Source organism: Marmota monax, unplaced genomic scaffold (genome assembly GCF_021218885.2).
Source record: "Marmota monax isolate L192 unplaced genomic scaffold, Marmota_monax_Labrador192_F-V1.1 WCK01_AAM20220418_F8-fsc00022, whole genome shotgun sequence".
In the NCBI taxonomy this organism is placed as follows: Eukaryota; Metazoa; Chordata; class Mammalia; order Rodentia; family Sciuridae; genus Marmota; species Marmota monax.
The window spans coordinates 1,027,937-1,053,462 of record NW_026695215.1 but is presented as its reverse complement, the minus strand read 5'-3'; the positions used below and the strand labels follow the sequence as shown (position 1 = coordinate 1,053,462).

General features: G+C 45.9%; 2 protein-coding genes across 7 annotated transcripts in view; one reads left to right on the top strand and one right to left on the bottom strand.

Moving 5' to 3' along the window:
- Positions 1-2,911, top strand: part of Igsf10 (immunoglobulin superfamily member 10) — a 36,445-nt gene extending 33,534 nt beyond the window's left edge. Inside the window, exon 7 of the mRNA XM_046431220.2 lies at positions 676-2,911. Within this exon, the coding sequence (XP_046287176.1) occupies positions 676-2,584 (1,909 nt within the window). The 3' untranslated portion in view covers positions 2,585-2,911. The remainder of the gene's footprint in view (positions 1-675) is intronic.
- Positions 2,912-3,214: 303 nt separating this feature from the next.
- Med12l (mediator complex subunit 12L) overlaps positions 3,215-25,526 on the bottom strand; it is a 266,032-nt gene continuing 243,720 nt past the window's right edge. For 4 of the 6 annotated variants that reach the window (XM_058574923.1, XM_058574924.1, XM_058574925.1 and 1 more), the window contains 5 exons: positions 18,328-18,417; positions 16,868-17,094; positions 15,324-15,480; positions 12,208-12,297; positions 3,215-6,723 (listed from right to left, as the gene is read on the bottom strand). In XM_058574923.1, coding sequence (XP_058430906.1) covers positions 6,433-6,723; positions 12,208-12,297; positions 15,324-15,480; positions 16,868-17,094; positions 18,328-18,417 — 855 coding nt within the window. In that variant the 3' untranslated portion in view covers positions 3,215-6,432. The remainder of the gene's footprint in view (positions 6,724-12,207; positions 12,298-15,323; positions 15,481-16,867; positions 17,095-18,327; positions 18,418-25,526) is intronic. The other 2 variants (XM_058574927.1, XM_046431221.2) reach the window with 1 other exon arrangement.

The following is a 25,526-nucleotide window of genomic DNA, read 5'->3' as shown; positions in this document are numbered from 1 at the left end:
CCTGCTCTTTATAACAGAGGGGAACTTCTTTTCTAACAAGCAATCCAGCAACTGCTTTGCTTCTAACACACTTTAAAAAACATCTCCAGGCAATAATATAACAAATTTGTATGAGATTTTTTTTTTATTTACTAATTTATACAGCACAAAATAACTTTTATGCACCCATTAGTTTGATGTGGAAAATAGTGAGGGAACATGATGTATAGAAAATCCTATTTCTAGCATTCTTCTCACCATTAAAATGTTTTTAAAAAAACACCACTGGATTGTAATAAATTGTACCTGTCCCACTTTCAGCAAAGAATTTAGACAGCAGTAAGCTAGGATTGGTTTAAATTTTCATTGCAACAGATTAAGAAAAAGGTGACAAAGCTAATCATGTGTATCACACATACACAAAAGGTACCTGCAGTGAGGGGTATGCAGATGAGCTCAGTCTTAGTAGCAGTTTGTGTTGTGTATGGAAATGTCACGTCGGACACTGGACAGTTTTTGTCCTTGCATCATTGAGGCTCAGGGAGGAGCTAACCCACAGGAGCCACTTTCTACCTCAGGTGGTACCCTAGAGATGTGAACAATTTTTATGTCAATTTCTAAAAATTCTTTTTAAAAAAAAAAAAACCTTCTCCCACTGCTAATAGTTGTGCACTCAGATCGTCTCTGTTCTCTTAGGATGGGCAGCCGACTCCACGTCTACCCAAATGGGTCCCTGTTTATTGGATCTGTGACAGAAAAAGACGGTGGTGACTACTTGTGCGTGGCCAGGAACGGCGCGGGGGACGACCTGACCCTGATGCACGTCAACCTGAGGCTGAAGCCCGCCAAGATCCACCACAAGCCACACTTTAGAAAGCAAGTGCTCCAGGGGCGGGACTTCCAGGTGGACTGCAAGGCCTCTGGCTCCCCCGAGCCAGAGATCTCCTGGAGTCTGCCGAACGGACGAAAGATCAACCAGGCTGTGCCAGCCCGGGACAGCGGCCACAGGGCCCGCAGGTACACCCTTTTTGACAACGGGACCTTGTACTTCCACAAAGTTGGGATCACTGAGGAAGGAGACTACACGTGCCATGCCCAGAACACCCTGGGGAAGGACGAAATGAGGGTCCACCTCACCGTGCTCACAGCCGCCCCTCGCATAAGGCGGGGGTACCAGACCAATGTGAGGCTCCGAGCTGGGGACACGGCCGTCCTCGACTGTGAGGTTGTGGGGGAGCCCAAGCCAGGGACATTCTGGCTGCTGCCATCTGGCGACACGATTTCCTCCTCCAGTGGTAGGTACACGGTTCACGCGAATGGGTCTCTGTCCGTCAGCAAGGTGAGGACGCTGGATTCTGGAGAGTATGTGTGTGTGGCCCAGAACCCCAGTGGGCATGACACCGAGACATACACAGTGGCCATCGACTGCAAGCCCCCAATGATCAACGGCATCTATGCCAACAAGACGGTTATGAAAGCCACGGCCGTGAGGCATTCCAAAAAGCACCTGCACTGCAGAGCCGAAGGGACGCCACCGCCCCAGGTCACGTGGGTCATGCCGGACAGCATCGTCCTCATGGCCCCGTACTACGGCAGCAGAGTCACAGTCCATGCCAACGGAACCCTGGAAATCCGGAACGTGAGGCTTTCCGACTCTGCCGACTTCATCTGTGTGGCTCGGAACGAAGGGGGAGAGAGCAAGCTGGTGGTGCGGTTAGAGGTCCTGGAGATGCTCAGGAGACCCACTTTCAGAAACCCCTTGAATGAAAAAGTGGTTGCCCAGCTGGGACAGCCCACAGCACTGAACTGCTCTGTGGATGGCAACCCGCCTCCTGAAATAATCTGGATTCTCCCCAACGGCACCCAGTTTTCTAACGGACCACACCTCTCTCCATATCTGGTAGCAAGCAATGGCTCCTTCCTCATTCATAAGACAACTCGGAAAGAGGCAGGAAGATATCGGTGTGCAGCTAGGAACCAAGTGGGCTACATTGAGAAACTGATCATACTAGAGATTGGGCAGAAGCCCGTTATTGTGACGTACGCACTAGGGACTGTAAGGGGCCTTGGTGGGGAATCTCTATGGCTGCATTGTGTGTCTGATGGAATCCCAAAGCCACACATCAAATGGACCACGCCAGGTGGTTCTGTGCTAGACAGGCCTCAAAGTAATGGCAAGTACACCCTGCACGAAAATGGCACCTTGGTCATCAAGGAAGCAATGGCCCACGACGGGGGGAATTATATTTGTCGGGCACAAAACAGCGTTGGCCAGGCACTGATCACTCTTCCAGTGAGGATTGTGGCCTACCCGCCCCGAATCACAAACCGCCCTCCCAGGAGCGTCCTCACAAGGACAGGAGTGGCCTTTCAGCTCCACTGTGTGGCCCTGGGAGTCCCCAAGCCAGAAGTCACCTGGGAAATGCCTGTCCACTCCCAGCACTCAAGGGCAAGAGAAGGGAGGAGCCAGGGGGGCGAGCAGCTTCACCTGCAAGGCACCCTAGTCCTTCCGAATCCCCAGACCTGGGACTCGGGGCTGTACAGGTGCACAGCCAGGAACGCCCTCGGTAGTGACTCCGCAGCAACTTACATTCAAGTCATCTGACATGAAACGAAAGGAGCACTGAACAAAGTCAACATCTGGACAGAATTTATTTTTTGGAAGAAGTTTAATCAAAGGCAGCCATAGGCATGTAAATGAACTTGGATACATTTACAATATTAAATTTACAATGGACATGCAAAAAAAAGACTTAAGTGCAGTATGAACTGATACTGATTTCTTGAATGGATCTCAACACAAACTTTTAACTTAAGGCACTTTTATTTTGCCAACAAATAACAAACATTAAGAGGAAATGGTCCACTATAAAATAACAAATGGCTAATGCACCTGAATTTTTCAGTAAAGAATGAACTGATTTTCTTTCTACTACCAGTTGCCTAGTGTCACCTTCTATCAGTGTTACAAGTATGGCACTGGGGACAGTCAGTGGGGCAGATTAAATCTACAGTCCTTATGCAAACTCACCATCTTGATGTATAAAGAGTTTGTCATTGGTTTATGAATATTTTGCTAAACCTACAGAAAACAAGCACTGAACTGTTTTGATGACAAATTATCATTTGTTCACAATGACAATTTTCGTTGATGGGGAATACAAAAACGTTTTAATAACTGATTTAAAAATACATGCAGGCTAATTTTTCCACCTGTAAAAAGCAATTTAGCACACACCATAAAATGTGAAAAGGGGCTGATTATATCTTTGTCCAAATCTGTCCATTAAAAAGATTTTAAAATACAATGAAGCTCCTTTATGACTAAGCTCTAGCTCGGGAACTCCTGGCTCAGAGCTGTTCATAAGGAAAGTTTTCTAGGGAGGAATCTTCCTCTTGCGCATTTCATTTCATTATGCAATAATTCTTTATGCACTGGGAAAATGTTTGGGAGAGTTTAAATTATTATATAATGAAGCTTCACTGTATTTAAAATTTGATCAACCCTACACAAAATGTTGCTTTTTGTAATTCACTATTTGTATTGCACGCTTAATTCAATCTGAATTAATTTGGGGGACATTATGATTTATTTTTCTAATTCTAGAGGCTGGGGTTTTCCAATATAATTTCTCCAGCATCTGTACCTATTATTTTAGGATTATAAGAGCCTTATAAATGGGAAAAAGCCATGGCTCTTATACAAATAGCTAAGGACACTGAGACACGCTGGCCCTGCCAGTCACTTGAGACATGAGGATGAACTCCCTTTCAGAGGTCACCTGTTTGCCACCAATCTGGGTATCCAGTGCGTGGCAAGAGATCAAAGGACACTTGGACAGTGATCTCCCTCTACTGCTGAACCAAGATGGGTAGGTAAAAGGATGGAGGCAACCTGATGAGGAACAAGCCTATGACGTAAGTGGTGTGTCCAAGGGGTCCTCACATCCAGGCGTTTTGATAGGGGTACCCACTTCCATTAGATTTCAAGGTCTTATCTTAAATGGGCTGGGGTCTCTGTATTATTAGTCTAATCTCTCTGCAACTTACCGAGCAAATCACAAGGTTCTGTATCAGGGCTTTCCCTTGTGAACACTTTAATGCAAACTAATGCATTTGCTACAAAAGAAACATGTCAGGATAGAGAAATATGACTAACTTAAAAGTTCCAATTGCTTTCCTTATAACACACAAGAAGAAAACAGCTCTAGTTTTTCCTAAACCTTCCATAGTGTTTCAGAATTATAGGGACTTACTCAAGACTTAGCTTCCTCACCTTAATGCAACCACAAAGGTACTCCCCATAGCTTTCATGTGCAAAATGATTAATAAATAAACTTCTGCAAAATGTAAAGTGCATACAAATGCTATGCAATGATAACACTCACTCCTCACACAGTATTGCCACTGTTTGCAATACTGAGCTACAACGATTAATGGTTCAAACTGAAAATTTGCCTTCAAAATACCAATGATTCTTAAACAAGGACCAAAAACAGAATAGGACTCACTCACTAGGCACAACTTTCATGTTTCAAGGATTCTGCCCATGAGTCACCAGACATACCCACCACTCCAGAAAAAAAATAACTTCATGAACTCTGAGTATGATTCTGGAGAGGGTAAAACCTGATCTATACAAGCAGCTGAAATGTAAAGGTACATCTTCTGAAAGCAGGTAGGATGTTAATTTAGTGAAAAGAATGGTCTTTAATGTTTTGGCAAAGTCTGTTCCAGCCCAGAGTAAACACCTCTTGGGGCAGGCTGGAGTGAATGTCTTCACAGTGTACAAAAGCAGTTCACACGGATGCTGCCATAGCACAGGAAGCTGACGTGAATTTGAGGTCATTGGCAGGAGTCAAACTGCAATGAGTAGCTCGCCCAGGAAGATGTGAATTACTTACAGAATGATTCGCAAAAGAAATGATCTACTTAAGTGGAACTAGCTACATTTTAAAAAAAGTAGTTCTATGTGGTCTGTTCATTGGACGAATCTATTCACAGTATGTGTGACTACATGTAAAATCATATGGCAAAAAGATGAAGTAACACAGAACATGGGAAGATATCCCCCACATGTGTTTTTTAAAATGCCCTGCAATTTTCACATTCAAAATTTTATGCATCTAAATCTAAAAAAATATTATATGGAATACTCTTAAGTTACACAAACTGATAATAATTTACTGTATTCTTTAATAGGAGCAAATTACCACATACTTGAACAAAGTTAAAATAGTTACTATTTCTTTATAATAAATTTAATGTATAATTTACTTGTGCTTTTTGCACCAGTTTATAAATACAGTATATGCAATACACAACCAAGACTGACACCAACATTAATAATTAAATTCAAAGTAGCAAATACTTACCATACAAAATTAACAGCAAATACACCTTTTATGAAAACCAGAGCCTTCTGGACTTTGGGGCCAGGGTCTCTGGAAACCATGTCAAGTCTGAGCTCTGTGGACTCTCTAGCCAGCTGCGAGATTTTCACTCTAGGTGGCATAAAGCTCTAGAGAACCAAATCTGGACAGTCATTTTCCCAAAACTGGCAGTAAATACAGGAACGATTCCACGGTGGTCCTTCCAGGTGTTTAAGGTTGACATATTGTACCTTCCTGAAGACTCTGGTCCATGCTCTCACCACTGAAAACAAAGTCAGGTGCAGCAACTTCCAAGAGGCTCCCATGGAAGTCATGATTGTAGAAATCACTAAGCAACAACCTGGTTCAGCACCTTTGACCACAACAAAAGCAAAGCAAAGTCCTACACAAATAAGAAAGTTTATAAAGTGCTCATGGAATTACAAATATTTCAAATTATAATGACGCAGATTAATGTCCAGTTGCCCATCACAGGTGAATGCAGAATGAATGGGTTGCTTCCTGTCAAGACCTAATCTGCCTTTCAAGTCAGAAGTTGGTCCAGCACAGTTGCAAAAGAGCAAAACAATCATTAATGAACCCATAAATATTTAAACCCACCATAATTCATTCTTTCTGTACCTAGAAGACTTTAAAAAAAAAGAAAAAGCACCAATTTCAAAGGTCTGCTGCCACCATCCGCGGGGAGGAGGTCTGCCTGAGCCATCAGCCACACTGCCAAACCTCCTTCAATGCTGAATGCAAAGCACAACTTCTCCTTTGCTTTTTGTTTAAACACCTCCATATGAAATATAAAATATAAGAAACCAAAGAAATGAAAGACCAAAGGGACATTCTCAGGATGACTGACACATTAACTCTGATTTTCTACTTTTCAGTGCAAACACAAAACTGCAGGTTGTCTTCCCGATTCAGAAGTGTGAAGGGTGCCCATAGGGAGTCACTCCTTGCTGCGGCTGGTTACCTATGAAAGAAAGAGTCACATGCCGTCACAGGTACAAAGTGTGCTGCAGGTAAGTGCTTTCCTCTTACTGCTCTCAGGACACCTCGGGTGCAGGGATCAGACCCACTGCCCACAGCACATCTCGCCCTGGAAGCCTCTCGTGGAAGATCCAACTAGCACCACCGAACTCAGCAGAGGACCCAGCTCCACAGGAGAATCCCACACCTGCTGAGGCGAGGCCTTGGGCTGGGGTAACTGGCCCCCCAGGGTGTCTCCCTCTGAGCTCACACAGGACAGGCAGTTCGTCCACCCAGACGAGGACTTACTAGAAAGCTGCTTCTGGAGCTGCCGCACCAGTGCGGCCGTCTGCTGCTGCTGCTGGGTCTGCTGCAAGCCTGGCCTGGGGAACTGCAATTGCAATAGGAGAAAGGACAGAAATTAGGCCACAGAGCCAGTCACTGAGGAACACAGGTGACATCCTGGGGTCAGATGGTCTGGAAGGCACCTTTCCATACTTCAAGACAAAAGTGCCATACCCAGAGTACACACATCAACGTTGTCTAGGCCCTGGCACATCTCATACAGAGCTGAAGTGCCCATCCACTCCAGAGAGCCCTCTGCCTTAGCTGGCATCTATTACAAGTCCTGATGCAGGAGGGCAACACTCCAGAGGGGCCTGGAAGTTCAGAGACCACTGTCCGCTCACCTCCACCAGGTGGCTAGATGATCAAAAGTTGCCCTTCTGCTCTGACACAGTAGCCACTAGCCAACACTTCCCTGTCTGTCCTGTCCCTTCAAGCCATCCTTAATTGGAAACAGCAGCTTTCAAACACTTGGGAATGATTATAGATTTGAAATGGTTGGTTGCAGAACTGTCTAATTTGATTAAAATGTTTGGGTACACGGTGCATAAATATCAAACTTATTCAGTAAATACTTAGCTGCCTTTCTATGTCCTTTAAAAGCCTGCTTCAAATAGAGAAACGCAGGCTCTTGCAGAGCCCAGGCAGTAGCTAGTATCCAGGAAGCTCATGGATGAGTGCTGGGACATGAATGGGGGTCTCCTGATGGCTGTAAGAAGCAGTGCACAGCTCAGGTGCTTGCCCAGCATGTGAGAGGCCCTGGATTGATCTCTAGCATTGCAACAACATGGCACAAAACGAAGGTGATCCTGAAAGGGTCTCAAAGGGCAATGGGGCTGCCCGGGGAGGCCATCTTCTGAGTTGTCAAAAGAGACCAACAGGGAGGAGCCAAAGAGCAACCACTCAAACCAGCTGCCTGTCCAGGTGACCACCATCCACCTCCTCCATCAAGGCTCCCAACCTCTCTTGTGACCTCTGTCACAGGGTGAACTGTGCCTGCAAAACAATATGACACAGTCCAACCCCCAGTACCTCAGAATGTGACCTGCTTAGCCTTTATAAAGGTGATGGAGTTAGAAAGAGGCATACAGTGGGATCTAGGCCAGGATGGTGTCCCCAAGAAGGCGAATTGACACAGGTGTGCATGCAGTGAGAAGGCCAGGTGAGAGCAGCGCAGAGTCCCAGGTCTGCAAGCCCAGGAGGTCAGAGATAGCCATGAGCCACGGGGGCTGTGGGAGAGGCATGGGTAGACTCGCCTTAGGCACTTAGGAGCCAGCCCTGGTGACAAGCTGATCTTGGGCTTCCACCTCCAAAAGCAAGGCACTGTCCATCTCTGCTATTTAAGCCACTGTGTTCTCTGGAGTAGTCCCAGCAAACTAAGACAGGCCCTGGGCCTCTTCTACCAGGAGCCCAGCAGCCACATGCCCCTCTTCACGTGCAGTGCTGCTGTTGATCACCTCCTGGGGCTCCTCTGGGGACAGGGACCATGCTTGGTACCTTTACCCCTCCCTCGAGAGGGCAGGAACCAGAACCCCCTGCCACAGTTGGCCCACTGCTGTTCCTACAGCAGAGGGAGGGACAGAACACAGTACATGGGCCAGTACCACACACTGGGTCTGCTCAGATGTTTATCATAAATATAAATAAATGTATTCCTGATGCATACGATATACCTAGTGAATCCTAAAAGATCAAAGGGAACATGTGGTTTCTGCTCATACGGCTAAGGCTTTGACCATTGCTGTTGTGAATGTGTAGCTGCTAGAGAGATGTTTTCTCCTTATTATATACTCTACTCTGTTATTGTGACAAGACCAAAAAAGAAGAGGAAAGATCTTAAACTCCCTCAGCAGAACAATGTCTGAAACTGTGAGTGGGATGACCACGCAGAGCAGCCGAGGACTGACTTCAGAGCGGTAGGAGTCACAAACACAGGACCGTGTTCGTGAACTTCCGAGTGTACAAACATGGGCATGCTGGATACAGCACACTAAATAGAGCCACAACCCAAGAGTCCAGGCGACTGACTGCCCCTGTAACTTCCAACCCTGAAATACCACAATCCAGGTCTAAACATCTAAAATTTAAAAAAACAATTTAAATTTCCTTGCCTACCCTAAGAATTATACATTTATAATATTTTTGTCTCCGTACTGTAATTGTAAATGTTATAGTCTAACTACAACATAGTGCTTTAAATAAAAAATAAGACATTTGCTTATCAAGACAGCATTAAAGTCTTCAGTTGAGAACAAAAGCCTCCTAAAAAGTCTGCTGTGGGTTTTACTGTCCCGCAAAATCACTATGAGTGACAATTTCTGTTTTTCTGACATTCTTTCCCATAAGCATGAGGAAAAAGTCATATGCCATGCTCCGACTAACTTGCTCAATCTGTAAGAGGTTTCAAGATAATCTCTACCCTTTCCTGTAAAGAGAGCTTTGAGACAGAACCAACTCTGTTACCATACACACACAAATGATAATGTATTCCATGTGAGGCACGTGGTGCTGATGTCCATCTGTGACTCAACGTAGCATTACCCTCTAAGAATAAACTAACTTCATATCCTTGATACATATTTTATATATTTCCTATTAAAAGTCAACCAGAATGAGGTTTAATAACAGAGGGTGAAAGGCCAAAGAGAAAGACCACTGGGAGAGGTCCTGCCAACGTCTGCATAATTGCAGGTATTGACCCAGGTGTTCAGTTGAAGCCAGTCACTACATAAGGACCTGTGCCCCCAGACAAAGGCTGGCTCTTTAAGAAAGTACAACAGTCTCAGGGCATTAGGTCACACCAGAATGAATAAATATGCAGATTGTCAATTTACAGGGAAAACACATGAATTGAATATGCAGATTAAATAGAGAGCTTATTATTTATAAGCCACATATCATATGACTCCCATAAGGTTATTTCTATACATGCCTCAATCAAAATTTAAAAAGCTGAATATGTGGAACACTCTACTGTCACACAGTCACAGACAGTGGAGGGCTCAGTGTAGCCTGCTTTTCTGTTAACAGGGGCATCATGCAACTACTTAGTAGCCAAAGAAATTTTAATTCTCAAATTATTGGATTCCCTATAATTACTAGTCAAGTGCCCATTCACTAATCTGCAATAAATGTCTGAGAAGGTGTAATTACATGATAGTTATTTCCACTAGAACTAACTTTGCATAATTCTGCTCCTAGTTAATAAGAGCACTACAGCGTGAGAAGTCTTGGTTTTAAATTAGAAAAAAAAAAAAAAGGCTAAGAATTTGCCAGGTCAGCATCAAATATTTCAAACACTCATTATGACATATTTTACAGAAACGTGGTTTATCTTTTGGCTTTCTGGCCAAACACCAACAGAGTGTTTTGTTGTATAAAAGAAGAAAGGAGTGAGGCTACTATGTGTCAGTACTGCTTGATGTCATAACATACCTAGTGGAAAGAGATTTTTAAAATCACCAACTTTAATCTAACTGATGCCAGTTAGAATACTGAGCAAAGTTGCAGGAAGAATTTAAATTCTTCCTAGAAGTTACAATTCAAAGGCCAAGGGCCAAATGTTAGACTTCATATTTAAAACATAACAGCTGAGCACAGATGCACATGCCTGTAATCCCAGCTACCAGGGAGGCTGAGGCAGGAGGATCACAAATTCAAGGCCAGCCTGGGCAACTCAGTGACATCCTATCTCAAAATAAAAAAATTCAAAGGGCAGGGTAGGATGTGGCTCAGGAGTAGAGTGCTCGCCACACCTGTGCAAGGCCTTGGGTTTGTCCCCAGCATGGAGGAAAATTAATAACACTAAAATAAAAACAACTTAGGGAAAGATCATAAAACAGAATACCAACCATTAAAGGCAGGAAATAGAGTGTGAAAGTCTCCATTCTGCCACCGCCGCATGACGGTGGATTCAGGCAGGAGTGACTTGACAGACGTTGACAGGAGCACATGAAGGTTTGGTGAGCAGCAAGATGAGCAGTACCCAGCTGCCCCCAAACTGCATGTTAATACAGCAGTCGTCAGTGGATCTGGGCAGGAGCAACCTACCAGGCACCACCCCCACACAGGGATCAAAGTCACATCCCCGATGAAGGACCAGTGTATATTCTAGTGTGACTCACTGAGAGGGACAATGACACCTGTGATGCGCCTCAGAAATGCGCAAGGTGATTCTAAACACAACTACCTATGCAGCTAAGCCAACAGAGCAATGTTCCATGTCTCAGGGGTGCCACCATCATGAAGACATGCGGGCCTGGGGCTGGAATCGGTCCAGGTGGAAGGTGGAGAACACACAAGAGCCAGACCCAGGGCAAGCTGATCCCAAGTCCAGAGAGACCAGTGCAGTTGTCACCACAGACACAAGGGCGCTGGCAGGAGACGTACAGATGAGAGCGCAGAGTCATGTCCTATTTCCTGATCTTAATAACCATATCATGCTTTTGTGAAAGAATAGCCTTGCTTTGGAGAAATAAACTGAGGTATTTAGCAGGGAAGGGCACGTGTCTGCGACCCATTCCTGTGTGCAGACCAAGGGAGGCGTGCACGGAGGAGGAGCGGGCATAGGCTAAGGCAGGATGGCACAGGGTGCTGACCAGTGAGTCTGGGAAGAGCTTAGGGCGATTTTATACTATTCTTAGAGCATTTCTGTTAGTTTGAAATAATTTCAAACTAATTGTTCTTGGGTGGAACAGCAGGTCCCAGGGAGTCCAAAGAGCCTCTGGTATGGGTCGTGCACAGCAGGGCCAGCAATGTCCACTGACAGCCTCAGGGTGAGTGGGATGTCCATGTGTGACCTCCACTGTGGAAGGAACCTGTGAAGTGGGCTGCAGCGCACCTCAGACACCTCCGCAGAAGGAGTGGGAGCCGGCGTCCAGCACATCCGGCCAGTCTCTGCCTTCGCCAGTCTAGCTCCTCCTCTTGATCTCAGAGGCTCGTTGAAGGAGCGGGGATGTCCCATTCAAGCCAACCCCCACCCTTCCATGCCAGAGGCCCACCCCGTGCTTCACCTGATCCCTTATTTCCAGTCCTTCCTGACAGCCTTCTCCTCGCCACAAGCTCCTACCTTACTCCACCTTCAGACCCTGTGCCCAAGACCACCTGCACCAGCGCCTCCCAATGAGGTGACCAGTGACCCATCTTGGCAGAGCCCATAAGCCCTCCGCTGGAGGACGGAGTGCACCTGGCACCTCCTTCCTCCCCTTCCATTTGTTTTCAGATATTTCCAGATTATCTTCTAAACAGATAAACTATATCATCACCTAATATTGCTTATAAGTATAAGTATCTATTCTGTGGAATAATCTCAAATTTTTAAAAGAGGAAAGTGTTGTAACCTATCGAACCCCAAATATTTATTTGTACCCTTCTATGTAAACAAACACACCAACACCACCACCACAACCCTGGCACGGTCCTAGAGAGAAGCTGCTGGCATGTTTAGGAAACTCCAATTCTCCATAGTGACAGGTGCAGAGAAGGCAACGGCCTTTACGAAACCCAAGTGGTCCCCGGACACAGGCCTTACCAGGGGTTGCTGGGGCTGCACTGCCTGGAGACCCAGGGTCTGCTGGCTCTGGGGCTGTGAAGACGGCTGGGGCTGGGGGGGCTGCTGCATCTGCAAAGAAAGATAAAGGATTATGCCCTTGAAAGGAAAGGGGGATGTCACCCTGAAGCTCCATTAACAGTTTATCTCACTGTCTGTTGCAGAACAAATGTGCGGCTTTCCAAAGGTGACACGTTCTGGGAAATGTGTCTTTAGGGACTTTGTCACTGTCCAACGTCACAGAGCATGCCTTCACAAACCAGGCAGTATGGCGTAGCCCACCACACACCAGGCTGGGGGTGTGAGTCAGACTGTGTGTAGCAAGAGACGGTGATACCCTCCAGAGACGTGGCGAACACAAGACCCATCAGGCCGCCGCCAACACAGACGTCGGACCCCGTCACTCCTGGTCATCACCGAGAATCACGTCCAGTCCCTGACTGTATGTGCTATGCACTTGTAACTGGTAGTGTGACAGGTGTCTTTACGCCACCATCACCACAAAGATGTCTGTGTTGTGCTAAGGTGATAATAAAGGCTATAATGTCACTAGGGGACATTATTATCTCATGGGACTACCTTTTATATAAGCAATTGGTCATTGACCAAAATATCATATGGGAGCATGACTAGATCCTGCCTCTTCCACCTGCCCCCTGGCAACACTGTCAAGGGCAAGACCTAAATCCACCTCCATATGTCCCTCCTGAAAGCCTTCTCAGACCGCCCTAGTCCTGCAAGTCTCCCCCGGGAGTCACTGCTCACGGGAGACACTGCTCACAGGGACAGGGACACCCTGTGCACCTGCTGTGTGGCTTCCTTCATGCCATGTGCCCTTCCACAGGCATGCTACCTGCCTCACAACCCCAGGGGACAAGCACCTACAGGCAGCCTCCCTTCTTTCCCTGTGATATATGACAGGAGACCCCTGAGGATTCAATCTTAATTTTTTAAAGGATGCCTGGAAGATGTTCTGGCACAAATGATGAGTGTAAAGTTGGAACCATGTCGTTGACAAGGTTGGCTCAAATGCTCAGCTCTGGGAAACCTTCCGAGTCACAGAAGCCACAGGCCAGACACCAGTCGTGACTCAGGAAATGGGAGCCACTGCTTTCTCCCCATGACCTTCAACAAGTGTTCCGTCCAAACACTTCTTCCTGGGGGTGACAGACCCAGAGATTCTCATCCTTTTCATTTTTTCCATTTGGTCTACAGGCTATGCCCCAAATTATCTGTCCTTTTTGAGAAGGGTAATAAATAGCCACTGACAGACACTAAGGGACCATGGTAGAGGACATGGAAACCTTGCAGAGCCCTGGCCAGGGCCACTCCCCACACGAGCAACACAAACTGAATTTGGATGCTCAGCACGAGGAAGCCAAGGCTCCCCAAGGCTCCCCACGGCTCTGTGGCCTCACAAGAGACCTCACGAGAGATGAATGTGACTTCAGAGCATCAAGATTGTCCCCCACGAAGGTAGTCGATCCCCAAAAAGGAGAAACCGATTCACAGGAGCAAACCAGTATTGTTTGAATCTCTGAGGAATATACTGTGGGTAAGAAGAATTACCACAGGACACACACTAGAAGAGACAGAAGCCCCCGGCCCCCAGGAGAGGCAGGTTCTCTACGCTTGGGTCTGAAGAATACCAAGGCAGAAAGTAGAAAAGTGACAGCGCTGCCACCTTCCTTGGTGACTTGGAAATGATAAAAAATTTTAAAAAAAATACAAATAACAGTCCTAAAAAATTCTGAAATATATCCTAAGAACCAAGGGGGGGCGGAAAGATGATATAAGAAAATACCACTCTTGAGTATTAACAGTCACGTTAGTAAAAACATTAATAGCAACATGACCAAACTAGTGCTTTACCTGAATTTCTTTATTTAAACCTTGCTACACACTTGAGAGGAAGGCACTAGTATTATTTCCATTACAAACTGGAGATTAGAGGGTTTTTTACCATCTTGGAGATGACATTTACACTTGGACAGGACTACACGTCTACTAGCCACAGTCCTCCAGGTCAATAACTATATATTACCAGTTCCCTGATGCAACTTTTTAAACATTTTATCAGGTCAAAAATTAGGATGCAACTAATGGCATCTTACCACTGATGGCATCTTATGAAACTCAGGTCTACAAAGAATTTGTGTTGGTTTCTGCTTGTCACTTTGGGATACCATCAACCAGAAATCTGTAGGTCACACTAGACTCAGACCCCAAACCTACTTGAGTTTAGGGTCCAAATTCTCAAGGAGATGTTTGTTCTTTCCTTCATCCAGTGCCAAGCCTGGGACATGCAAACTCTGTTGCTGTCCCTCCTTGCGTGACAGGTTTCCTTCCTGTTAACCACCCAGAGCACAGCCCTAGGGCACCCCAGCTCTACTAGATGCCCCAAAGTTGTTGATGTCTCCCTTCCCTGTAGTACCTAAGACAGCACTGCATCTCAGGTAGACTGGCAAGAGGGCAAGAGCAGGGTCAGTCCCTCCAGAAAGTCACCAAGCCAGCCCAGGACCAGCTGGTAATACAGTAGGAAGCAGCCTTGTGGACAATAAAGAGGAAGGGCACAGGACCACGCAGACCGCGTTTCTTAAAAAGGAACAAAGAAGCAAGAATGTGCTGGAGAAGCTCTTGTCTGGGACTTGCGAGTATTTACATTAAATAAGTGAAGGACAGATCTCTGAATTCTAACAGAGACAAAGGAAGTGTCCCTTTGCAAATTCCTCCCTATATCCCTGATTTCATAGCCTTTGTTTGTATCTTTTTCCTATGTAGGGAACTTGCACTCAATGGCAGCCCCTGGTTAAACAGTGGCTGGGGGAGCTGAGGCTTCTGCTCTCAAATCAAAGGCACCCAAGTGCCTCCGGGGCCTTTGAGAAAGTGAGAAGATGCAATGAAACACTTCTGCCCAAGGCAGGGCAGAAGCACAGAGAGAGGGAAACCCTGCCAAGCTGGGATAAACTGCACCAGTTTAGGTCTGAGTGTCAAACACACGGGCTCCTTGGAACTCAACCATGGAAATCAGGAGCACCACTACTGCGGATCTGTTCTGTATGAAGAGACAGAATTGCCCTCATCTCCCTGCCCCATACCTGCAGGAGTCTCTGCTGCTGTCGAACTTGCGGCTGCCGGGGCCTCAAGGGGTCCTGAGGCAGGGGCACGGAGGGGAGGCTCGGGTGTGCAGGCGTCAGCATGGCATCGATGCCCCCGCCCACCAGGGGGCTCTGCTGCAGAGCCTGGTGGTTCATCCTGGCAAAGAACAGTGTGACTTGTACCATGAGTGCCACCAGGACACAATCCACGCTCACAGAGCAGAGCAGCCCTCGGCGGTCGATGGTCACTTGCATCATGCCAAGGGAAAAAGACTGGAGGCTAAGGCAGAGACGTGACCACTCGGAAAAAAGGAAAGCAAACAGGCCTCTTAAAATAGCACTCATGTGCACACTAATTTTTTAATGAAGTAGTTGCTAACAGTGAGTCTCACTCACTGGACACCGGCCTTGGAGCAGGCCCTGTGCGGAGGTCTGACTGCACGGCTCCTCCCACAACAGCACCTGTGCTTAGCATTGTGCACTCCCCACATTAGGAATGAGAGAGCAGAGGTGGAGAGGAACCCTCACTGAGGTTCCTCAGACAGCAGATGGCACAGGTGGCATTTGAACCCAGAACTGATGACTTGAAGTTCAAGCTCCCGAGGTAACAGTATGCTGCTACTAGTTATAAAAGTAGGAAATATAATGAAATTGGAAATACATATTTCCAAATTAATTTATTTTCCTAAATGTGCTACCATCCGTCAGCTGTCCCAGTGTTTCATAGTTGGGGTTACTTGCAGCTGACACATAGCCACTGATGACTGAAATGCTTCTGTATGTGCTGCAAAATAAGAAGGCCACTAGGACTGGTGACATTAATTGTCAGGCCTTGATGCAGAACACAACTGCAGGGCTTCCTTCCAAGAAGGTGCCCATATAACACAACCCTGAGTGACTGCCCAGGCCCTGGCTGCCCCTGCTGGCCATGTATGGCTACTGAACACTTGAAATTTGACTAGTGTGAAGGATGAACTCAAGGTGCATTTCAATTTTCATTGGTCTATATTTAAACAGCCACGTATGCACAGCGGGTGTGGTAGTGGGCAGTAATACTCTGGGTCTAAGGGACCTGGTTACAACAGGAACCCCGGAATCCATGGGGATCCCATTTCTCCAACCATCCCTGAGGTGGGAAAGGCGACAACTCAGTTATAACAAAACCCTCATGTGCACCAGGCCCAACTGGTCCTGCAACCATACATTTGCAGCTGAGCAGCAAACTCTAGTGTAACATTTCCAATAACAATCAGTAGTCACTCAGATGCTTTTAATGAAAAGATAAACACTCTTTGAAAGGGGGGAGAGAATACTAGTGCTAACTAGCCCAGGACATCCATCCCATGGAAGAAGTAGTCCCAGCTGGGGCCCCTGAGCGAAGGAAATAAACGAGATGAGGAATTCCTGCCTGGGGCTCCGTGGATGCTACTGAAACTGAGCAGCAGCATGTCAAGCACACGGAGGCACACAGGCCCACAAGCCACCAAGCTGCCATGCCCCAGGTGAGGCACAGCAAACACAAGCACAGTCCCTCCTCGTGTCACCTCTGGGTGCCCGTCAGGGGCTGCAGGTAGGGCGGGGCCTGCTGCTGTACGTAGCCGCTGGGCTGCTGCTGCATCTGCCTCAGTCTCTCCATGAGCGCAGGGCTGGAGTGTGCGGCCGGGTAGGCCCGGGAGCCATAGCTGGGGGACAGGACCACGCCGGCCTGCGGCTGTGCGGGCTGTGGCAGAGGCATCTGGGTTCCGTACATGGTGTAGCCCTGGGGCATGGTCTGCAGGGAGGAAAGGGGACAAGTCAGCGCCCCAGGCACCACTGGGGCACGTGGGGCACAGGACCCGATAGGGCCTCTCTGACATGCACTGTCTTCAAAGGCTCTTAGGACTCAAGTACAAGAAAGACTTTTCTGGAGGCAGGGAGTCTGGCCAAAAAGCCAAAGAGTGAACAGGCCATGCACCCAAAGTTTTAGTTAAAATACGTGAATTGTCATTTGGCCAAACTGGGTTTCCAGGTCAGCTGCTCTGTTTGAGGGAAGGAAGGACACATGTCTGTGTACAAGCAGGCGACCTCCAGTGCACAGACACATCCATGTTCAACCCCAAAGTTAGCCAGAAGCCTACCCATGCTCAATGTGAATTTAAAATAACGGAGTACACTTTCCCAACCTGTGATTGTACCTTTTTGGGTCTGATGAATGTGCCTGTCATAACCAACTAGGTTCCAAAAAAATAAAAAGAAAAACCAGAAACTATTAATCTATTAATGGGAGGAAGGAAGGACATAATTGGTAACTGTTCAACACCTTCCTGTCTTGCTTGGACCACAGCCGGTCTCAGCACACCGTGAAGGAGCTGGCAGCCCAACAGGACTCACATCAACAATACTGGGCTTCTGATCATGACAGAACTACAGGAGAGCATAGGAACCCAGAAATAACAGCATTAGAAAAAAAGAGTCCCAGATTCCTCTTCCATTTAGATAATCTGTTACGTGTTTAGCATCTACGGCGTACGTGGTTTGTAGACAGGCTCTCTAGATCCTCACATCCTTCATCTCTATTTTACAGAAGGAAACCAAAGCTGAGGCTAACATGCGCAGCTAGGAACTGCCAGGAATAGCTGAGGTCTGATTCCAAGGCCCACCTTCTTGCTGTTCTACCGCGATTCCTCATCTGAGTTGTCTTTGAGTATGACCATTTCTATCATGAATTATATCATAAGTAACTCTCTGACTGCCACACATTTTACATCTATCATCATCAACAAAGATGTTTGAATTTATTTATGTTTTTAACTCAATAATTCCCCTAAAGTGTTTCATGCCCCTTAGTCAATCCTGAGACTTGCTCAACAATTATTAGTTAAGTTTTCTTAAAATGTCAAGTATAACCCATAAGTAGAGGTAACTAAGTTCTGGTCCATTAGGGAGTTGATGTCCAACGTCCTCGCCTCCTTCTGTGCATAAAGAGTGTTGAGATCCCGCAGACCTGTTAAGCTGGTGTGGGTACCTGTGCCTGCTGCAGCCCTGGATACTGAGGGGGCTGAGGGGAGGGCCGAGCCTGTGCAGCAAAGAGAGCAGCCTGGTCCCCGGGTGGGCCCTGGAAGACAAAGCCGAGGCAAACTCGAGGTCAGCACAGCAAGGCCTGGGTTTGAGCTTCTGGCCCATGATCCCGATGACCCTCGACACCGCATCTTATGACATGAATACAGAAGTCACAGATTTCTAAGCTGTCTTCAGTGTTATTCCTTGTTACTTCCCCATGTGTCTAGAGTCCTGAACTCTTCTTAGAAGACTACAAAGAGACACAATAGGAACCTGAGAGCCCAATATCTGCGCAGCAGAGAGGCCAGCTGGCTCCCAGTGTGCTCCGGGCAGGCCACCACTCTGGGTGAAGGGCGTGAGCACCGCCAGAGTGCAGGCATGAAAACCCCAGCTGCCCTGTGCCCACCAGGCACGAGAACATGTGGACACATCAATGACACATGGACACCCACGGCTCTAAGGGGAAGCTCCTTCACAGTGACCTAAAAGTCACCTATTTAGCTACAGATTCAAGGGGAAATGTGAACTACCATGACCCTAACAGTCCATTAGAATACAGTCACTAAATTTACATGTTGTTAACTGCAAATACAATTCTAACCAACTATCTGTAAAATAAAACCTATGATCATCTGTCCACCAGTCTTGACCCATGTTTTGGCCTTAGGAAAATAAACATATTTTAAGAGGAGCTATTTGCTTGTTGCATGTTTTGATGGCAGGTTATTCTGTGGAAACTTGCAGTGATAATCACAGAAAGAAGCCTGGCTTCCTACCATCATTGGGTTTTTTTCAGGACTGATAAATTGTCAAGATTGAGGTACACTGTAGAATTATTTTATGATTGGCTTAAAATAGATACCCTAATTTTAGAAAGTGCTGAATTATGGTTTCTTAAAATGGTTTTAATGCATTTGATGGAAAGTGGATATTTCTAATGAGAAGAAGGGGATATACATTTGGCCTAAGAGGGTGAGCACCACCCACGAGAAAGAGCGCGGCACAGGCTGGGCTGGGCTCATTCTCTCCAGGGGGGAGCAACAGCTCCATGTTCCTCAAGTGGTTGGACACCGAGCTCCAGGAGCTGAGGGGCATCGCAGGCACACCCACCAGACCTACAGAGCGGACCAGACTCCAGAGCCCGCGCTCTTACAATGTGAAGAGACGCCTCCACAGGTGGCATGAGGGTGAGAAGACTGCAGTGCTCACCAGGTAACCTACTCCTTAAGAACACATAGCTACTTAAAATTAGCCATTTAAGGAGAATTTCTCTTAAGACTTGTTAATGAAACGTTAAACCCAATGTTTTCATCAGATGGCCTATACTCTGATCCCCATAAAATGACTTGGGTTACTGATGGGGCTCCCACCTCTCCCCAAGCATCCTTGCATGGGTGGAGGACAAGTTTCTGAGACTACCTCCTAAGGTATCTGCACAGGACAGCTTCAGGAAGAATCCAACTTGGCAGAATAGGGTTCTAGGAAGGTACTGTTAAACCCAACATATCCCTATGGGGCTGGGTCTAATAAAACAGCCCAAATTTTCTGTGTGGTCATGGGAGCCTAAACCTGCTCTCCCCAAAGTATCCAAATGCTTCTTGATCCTCCACAACCCTTGCCAAGGAATCATCAAATCTTTAAACATTGGCCCTTTTAAGTCAATGCTCCTTGACATTTCACCACATAAGGACCCTGACAAACATTATTGGGCTTTGTTGTGGGGACAAAGATATGAATATTATCATTTTAACAGTCTAGAAAGAAAAAGACTATTTATATGTGAGTTGGCATCTTGGATCAGTAGGTGGTCTGCAAACCTGTGCTCAGGTTTGGCTTTGAGGGAAACAGGATGTGATCTCTACGTGACAGCTGCAGGCAGATGCACAAACAGACGTTTTCTAATTCTTCCTCCTCTGCCATTGAAGAACCTTAGAGAATACACAGGGATGGGGAGTAGAAAAACTGGAATACTAATGACATGCTAATACCAACGATGTGCTAATACTATGAGACTGGACAATATTCATTTACTTTACTGGTAAATATTAGTTGAGGTCATAGAGATTTAAGAAATATGAACTAAAATTTATCTTAAGAATCATAAAACTCACATTTCAAGGAAAAGCACCATAACTTTAAAATAAGGTAGAAAGAGATTTAAAAAAAAATAGTTTTGACTCTCTAAAATTCACCTTTAGACATTTGCCTAACAGGTGTGCTATTCAGGTGGATTTCTTTTTTTTTAAATTTATATATTCTAATTTGTTATATATGACAGCAGAATGAATTTCAATTTAGAGTATACATATAGAGCATAATTTTTCATGTCTCTGGTTGTACACGAAGTAGAGTCATTTGTAGTTCCCTCCCCGGTGACTTCTCCCACTGTCCTACTCCAGTACAGCAGGACTAACTGAGGTGGACAGTGGACCCTGGGAAGATGGCGAGCCCTGCTGTCTGGCCAGCAGGGTTCCCTGAAGCGTCCAGTCAGCCCAGGCTACCCTGAAAGGAAGCACCCTCCTGTTCCTGCCAGATTGAAACTCATTCCTACTTTTGTTTGTTTTTCCCAGAATAATGCCAGGAACACACCATTTCAACTTGTAGAAAAAGTCCTATTTCTTAAGGAAAAAATAAATAAGAAAGTTTTTCAGTAACTGGAAAGGTTTGACAAATGCTAATCAAGGACCCAAGTGCAGGAACAAGGGGAAAAATCAGTACAATACTCTCAGCGTCAGTGGATGTGGTGTTGGCTGTGGTAAGCCAAGACCATACAACGTATCCTACAAACTGGACAGGCCAGGACAACAGGGACAAAGTGAGGCCAGGCCTGGCACACCAGGGCAGAAGGTCACTTTGATTATTTGTTTTTTTCTAAATACATCTTGAGCTTTATTTATTTTTAATCAATTCCCAGCAGGGGAGCTGGCACTCAGCAGGGGCACAGTGACTACCTTATGAGGAAAACTGAGACTGAGAGCCAGAGGTAAGTGGGATTTGTATTTCAGCATCAAGTACTTTACCAAGTGTTCTCCAAAGCCCTGCAGTTCTCAGCAGGACCTTTGGTTTGGAATGCTTTCATGTCTGGTGACTACCATGCTAAGGATCCTTCCTCTGCCTGCATCAGCATCTGGACAGGAGCTCCATTTCTCCTCTGCAATTACTCTGCCTAGCTGAAACAGTCAGAGGCAGCATCAACTTCATAGTTTTAATCATGGAGAGAACAGTCCAGGAAGCCAGGCAGGCTCTGCCTTATCACTAGGAGAACGGGAGACACCTGAGGCCCTGGTGCTCAGGGACCTGACTTGCACACATTCAGGGAACCATCCACATCAGCGGGTGGTCATGAGCTGGTCCCTGCATTGCTGAGCTAAACTCCTGTCTCCTCACTTCATTTTTATGCACTTTGCTTTGGACTTGCCCCTATGAACAAAGCGTAATCCATGATATCTTCTAGAACGTTCTCTAAATACTCCTGAGGCAGCTGTGCTGTCAGGGCTGACTCACCTTCTTAGCTTCCATGAGAACAATCTTCTCTCCAATGGCTGGATTTTTTTAACCAGACAGGAGAGGTATCTAAGGTCAAAGAAATGCTGAACCAGAGTCTTGTGCACAATTTGAAATCTGTGTATCCAGTAAACCTAACATTTTTGATAAAACATCTTCATCCTTTTCATTTTTCTGGATCTGCTTGTCTCTGTTAGCCACCACCCTCTCGGTCACCTGGGCACATGGGAAGGTCTCTTTCTAAAGGAGAACTGGTCTTACCACCAGTTAGCAGTCAGTAAGCAGCACGCTTCAGAATCATCACTAGTGACGATTTCTCCCAATTCTTAATTCGTGACTTTGCAACAGTGTTTAAGGGTTGCAAAGAGACAGACTGAATCTGGGAAACCACAGCCAGATTTTATACCTGTTTCTGAAAATGCCATTTTAGGGAAAATAACAAAAGTTACACACAACAAAGCCAGTGAGTCCTGTTTTATGAATCACCAGGCCAGAGGGACCCACTTAGGACTCCTAGTTGCAGAGGAAATGGTGCCCAGGGCTAGAACACCAATGGTGTGTAACAGAAGTTATGGTCATCTCATCCTTGTAAATTTACAAGGAAAATTCCAGAATTAAACTTGATAAGCCGTTCAACTTGACACTGTATTAGTTTTCACTTCAAATATAACTTTGTTGGCTTCAGTTAACACTGCCATTAATGCTAATTCTAAAATCAACATATCTCAATAACGAACCTTTACAATGTATTCTATTTACATGCCCATAAATGACAAATCTAATGAGTTAAGTATATTTTCATTAAGTTCTAAAAGGAGAAATTAAAGAAAAATTAAAGGTAAAAAGACAACAAAGATACACATTTTGATTAACTTGAATGAATACAAAATCACAGAACCTTCTTTTGACTTCCAAATACCTAGCTGACTAAATATTTTGTCTGTAGTAATACTTTAAGAAAGTTAATGATGCAAACTGTTTTCTATATGAATGACATTATTATCTGAATAATAAGTGCACTAGAGCAAACATAAGCTATATCCAAAATAGTTTTAAATTTGATAGCTCAAGTTATTTTTATTTTTTATTTTTTTTTCGTGGAGGGCTACTGGGAATTGAACTCAGGGGAACTCGACCACTGAGCCACATCCCCAGCCCTATTTTGTATTTTATTTAGAGACAGAGTCTCACTGAGTTGTTTAGTGCCTCACTTTTGCTGAGTCTGACTTTGAACTCGTGATTCTCCTGCCTCAACCAGCCAAGCTGCTGGGATTACAGGCGTATGCCACTGCACCTGGCTTGATGGTTCAAGTTTTGAAATGAGTAAAATCCACATGTGTTCTCCCTATACTTTAGAGTGTCAAGAAAAATTGATATTTTCGGGAAAGTTTTCAAATTTTCCTCTACTTAAACTACTACTGGAGAAATAACAAGTATTTAGTAGCGCCCGTATTTTTTAAGTTTGAAGATGCAGTTGGGGCTATTTTCAGTGATGTACAGACAACAGGACCCATTCATTGGAACTGAAACAAGTGGCTGTACACCCACATCTGCACTGTGTGTTCTCGTCTATCCCAGCGCTTCCTGGGCCTGCGCCATGGGTTGGCTACCTGACACAGAAACCTATGAGTGACTTAATGCAAACATGCATTCTTGGCCAGCCCAGGCAAAGCAACAGAGGCGAAGTTGTAACATGCATGCACAAGACCTATGCTCAAAAAGAAAAAATAAATAATCTTCTCCATACCGGAAAGAAAAATAGATGATGCATTTTGTCAAGAATCTGGAAATAGGCAAGTGGGATGCGATGAGAAGGTGCTTTCGTAATCATGGTCATCGCTGTCTGGTGCTGGCCTACAGATCAGCATGCCATGCGTCCCTCCACTATGATGCCCAGGACCACAGGGAAAAGCACGGGCTCTGGGGCAGACAAGTTCACACAGGACCAGCCAGGCTGCTGGCGGGCTTCTACACCATGTGCGTGTATGATGAGAGCCATGAGGGGGGTCTGTGGGGACGCTTTCAGAAATCAATTCCATGAAGCGGAACATGGTCAGTGCATTCATGGGTCGGTCAGTGAAATGAGGACTGCAGGAGGGACCAGCCGGAGCAGGGAGACCCTTTTTTCGCGGTGATGGTCAAAGGGAAATGCTCTAAAAGTTTACTTAAGAAACAAAAATGAGTAAAAGAAAGAGAACGGAATGACAGCAGGGGCGTTACCATTATGTTGTCAAAGTCTTCCAGAAGGGAGACCGCGGAGGCACAGAGGTCCTACAGAGAGGGGACAGCAAGAGAACAGCAGACACACAGATGAGACTTCGAGCCCAGCGACGTGGGAGCCCACATACACGGGAAATACTTCATTTTACAATAGCACTTCAGGGAGTCGGGTCTCGGGCCCAGGGATGCTGATAAAGAACACGGAAACAGTCACAGAGGAGAACAGCATGATCCGGAAGTTAAGTGGTGATATAAAAGAAGTAGGGAGAGATCAGAGATTTCTGCACGGAGGGAGGGTGAAACCGGGTGAGTGAAAGGGCAGGCTCCTCAGCAGCCCAGAGCCATCCATGGATGGCTCAGGACCGGGGGGCTGCACAACAGACAGAACAGGACGTGAGCGAGGCAGTAGGCTTTACGGTGCCCAACGAATGTAGTTGGAAACAGAGCAAGGGCGCCTCACACCCCACCAACCTCAACAGGCCACAAGCACGCATTCGCCGAACCTCCTCGCTCACACCGATTCAGGGAGTCTGATTCATAAAAAAGCAACTGGCTGCCTGGGCAGAACTGCCACTTCTCAAGGTAAATGGTTCCCTGTCTGATCATTTTTATCACTGGATTCCAAAGGATACAGTGACTTTTTCTAAGGATTTCAAAGCCCGGGAGGAGCTTCCCAAGCAAGTATCATCTCTCTTTAGGACAAGGTGCATAATTCACCGCATCATGTATGCTGGTCTTCAGGCTTAATTAACAGCTACTCCAGTATTAATGGTTCATTTCCTTGCCCTTCCACCCTAATCTTTTGCCTCCCTCATAAAAATCAAGTTATGTACACCATCCTCTGGCTCATTACATTTGCCTAATTGCAATTTCAGCAAATGAAATCAGCAGCTTCTGCACTGTTGTTCAAACAACAGAGAAACAGCAGATATGAAGTAAATGAGCTAAACAACCACGTCCCTGCACACACTTCCACCCAAGGAACTCAGTGAGAGGGATCAAGGCACAGCTAGCTCAAAGGCTTTCCACCATGAGCAGGAACTGAACCCGGGTGCTTTGCCATTGAGCTCCATCCCCAGCTGCTTTTCATTTTTGAGACAGGGTGTCACTAAATTGCTGAGGCTGGCCTAAAACTTTTAATCCTCTGGCCTCAGCCTCCCAAGACTCTGGGGTTACAGCTGAGTTTGTTTTTATCACTGAGATGTAAGTAAATTATCCCCTCTGAGTAAGCGCATTGAAGAGTATCACCAAAGCTCAGGATTTGTTTCAACAAGACTCTTTTGCCCATCTTCAGCAAATAAAAATATAATTTGAAACATGCTCAATTTATATGAACTGGAAATCAACATAAGGGAAAACCTGAATAATAAGCAAAGCAAAAACATGCTTAAACTCACAGTGATCAGGAAAGCGCAAACTAAAACATCACAGCACAGCACT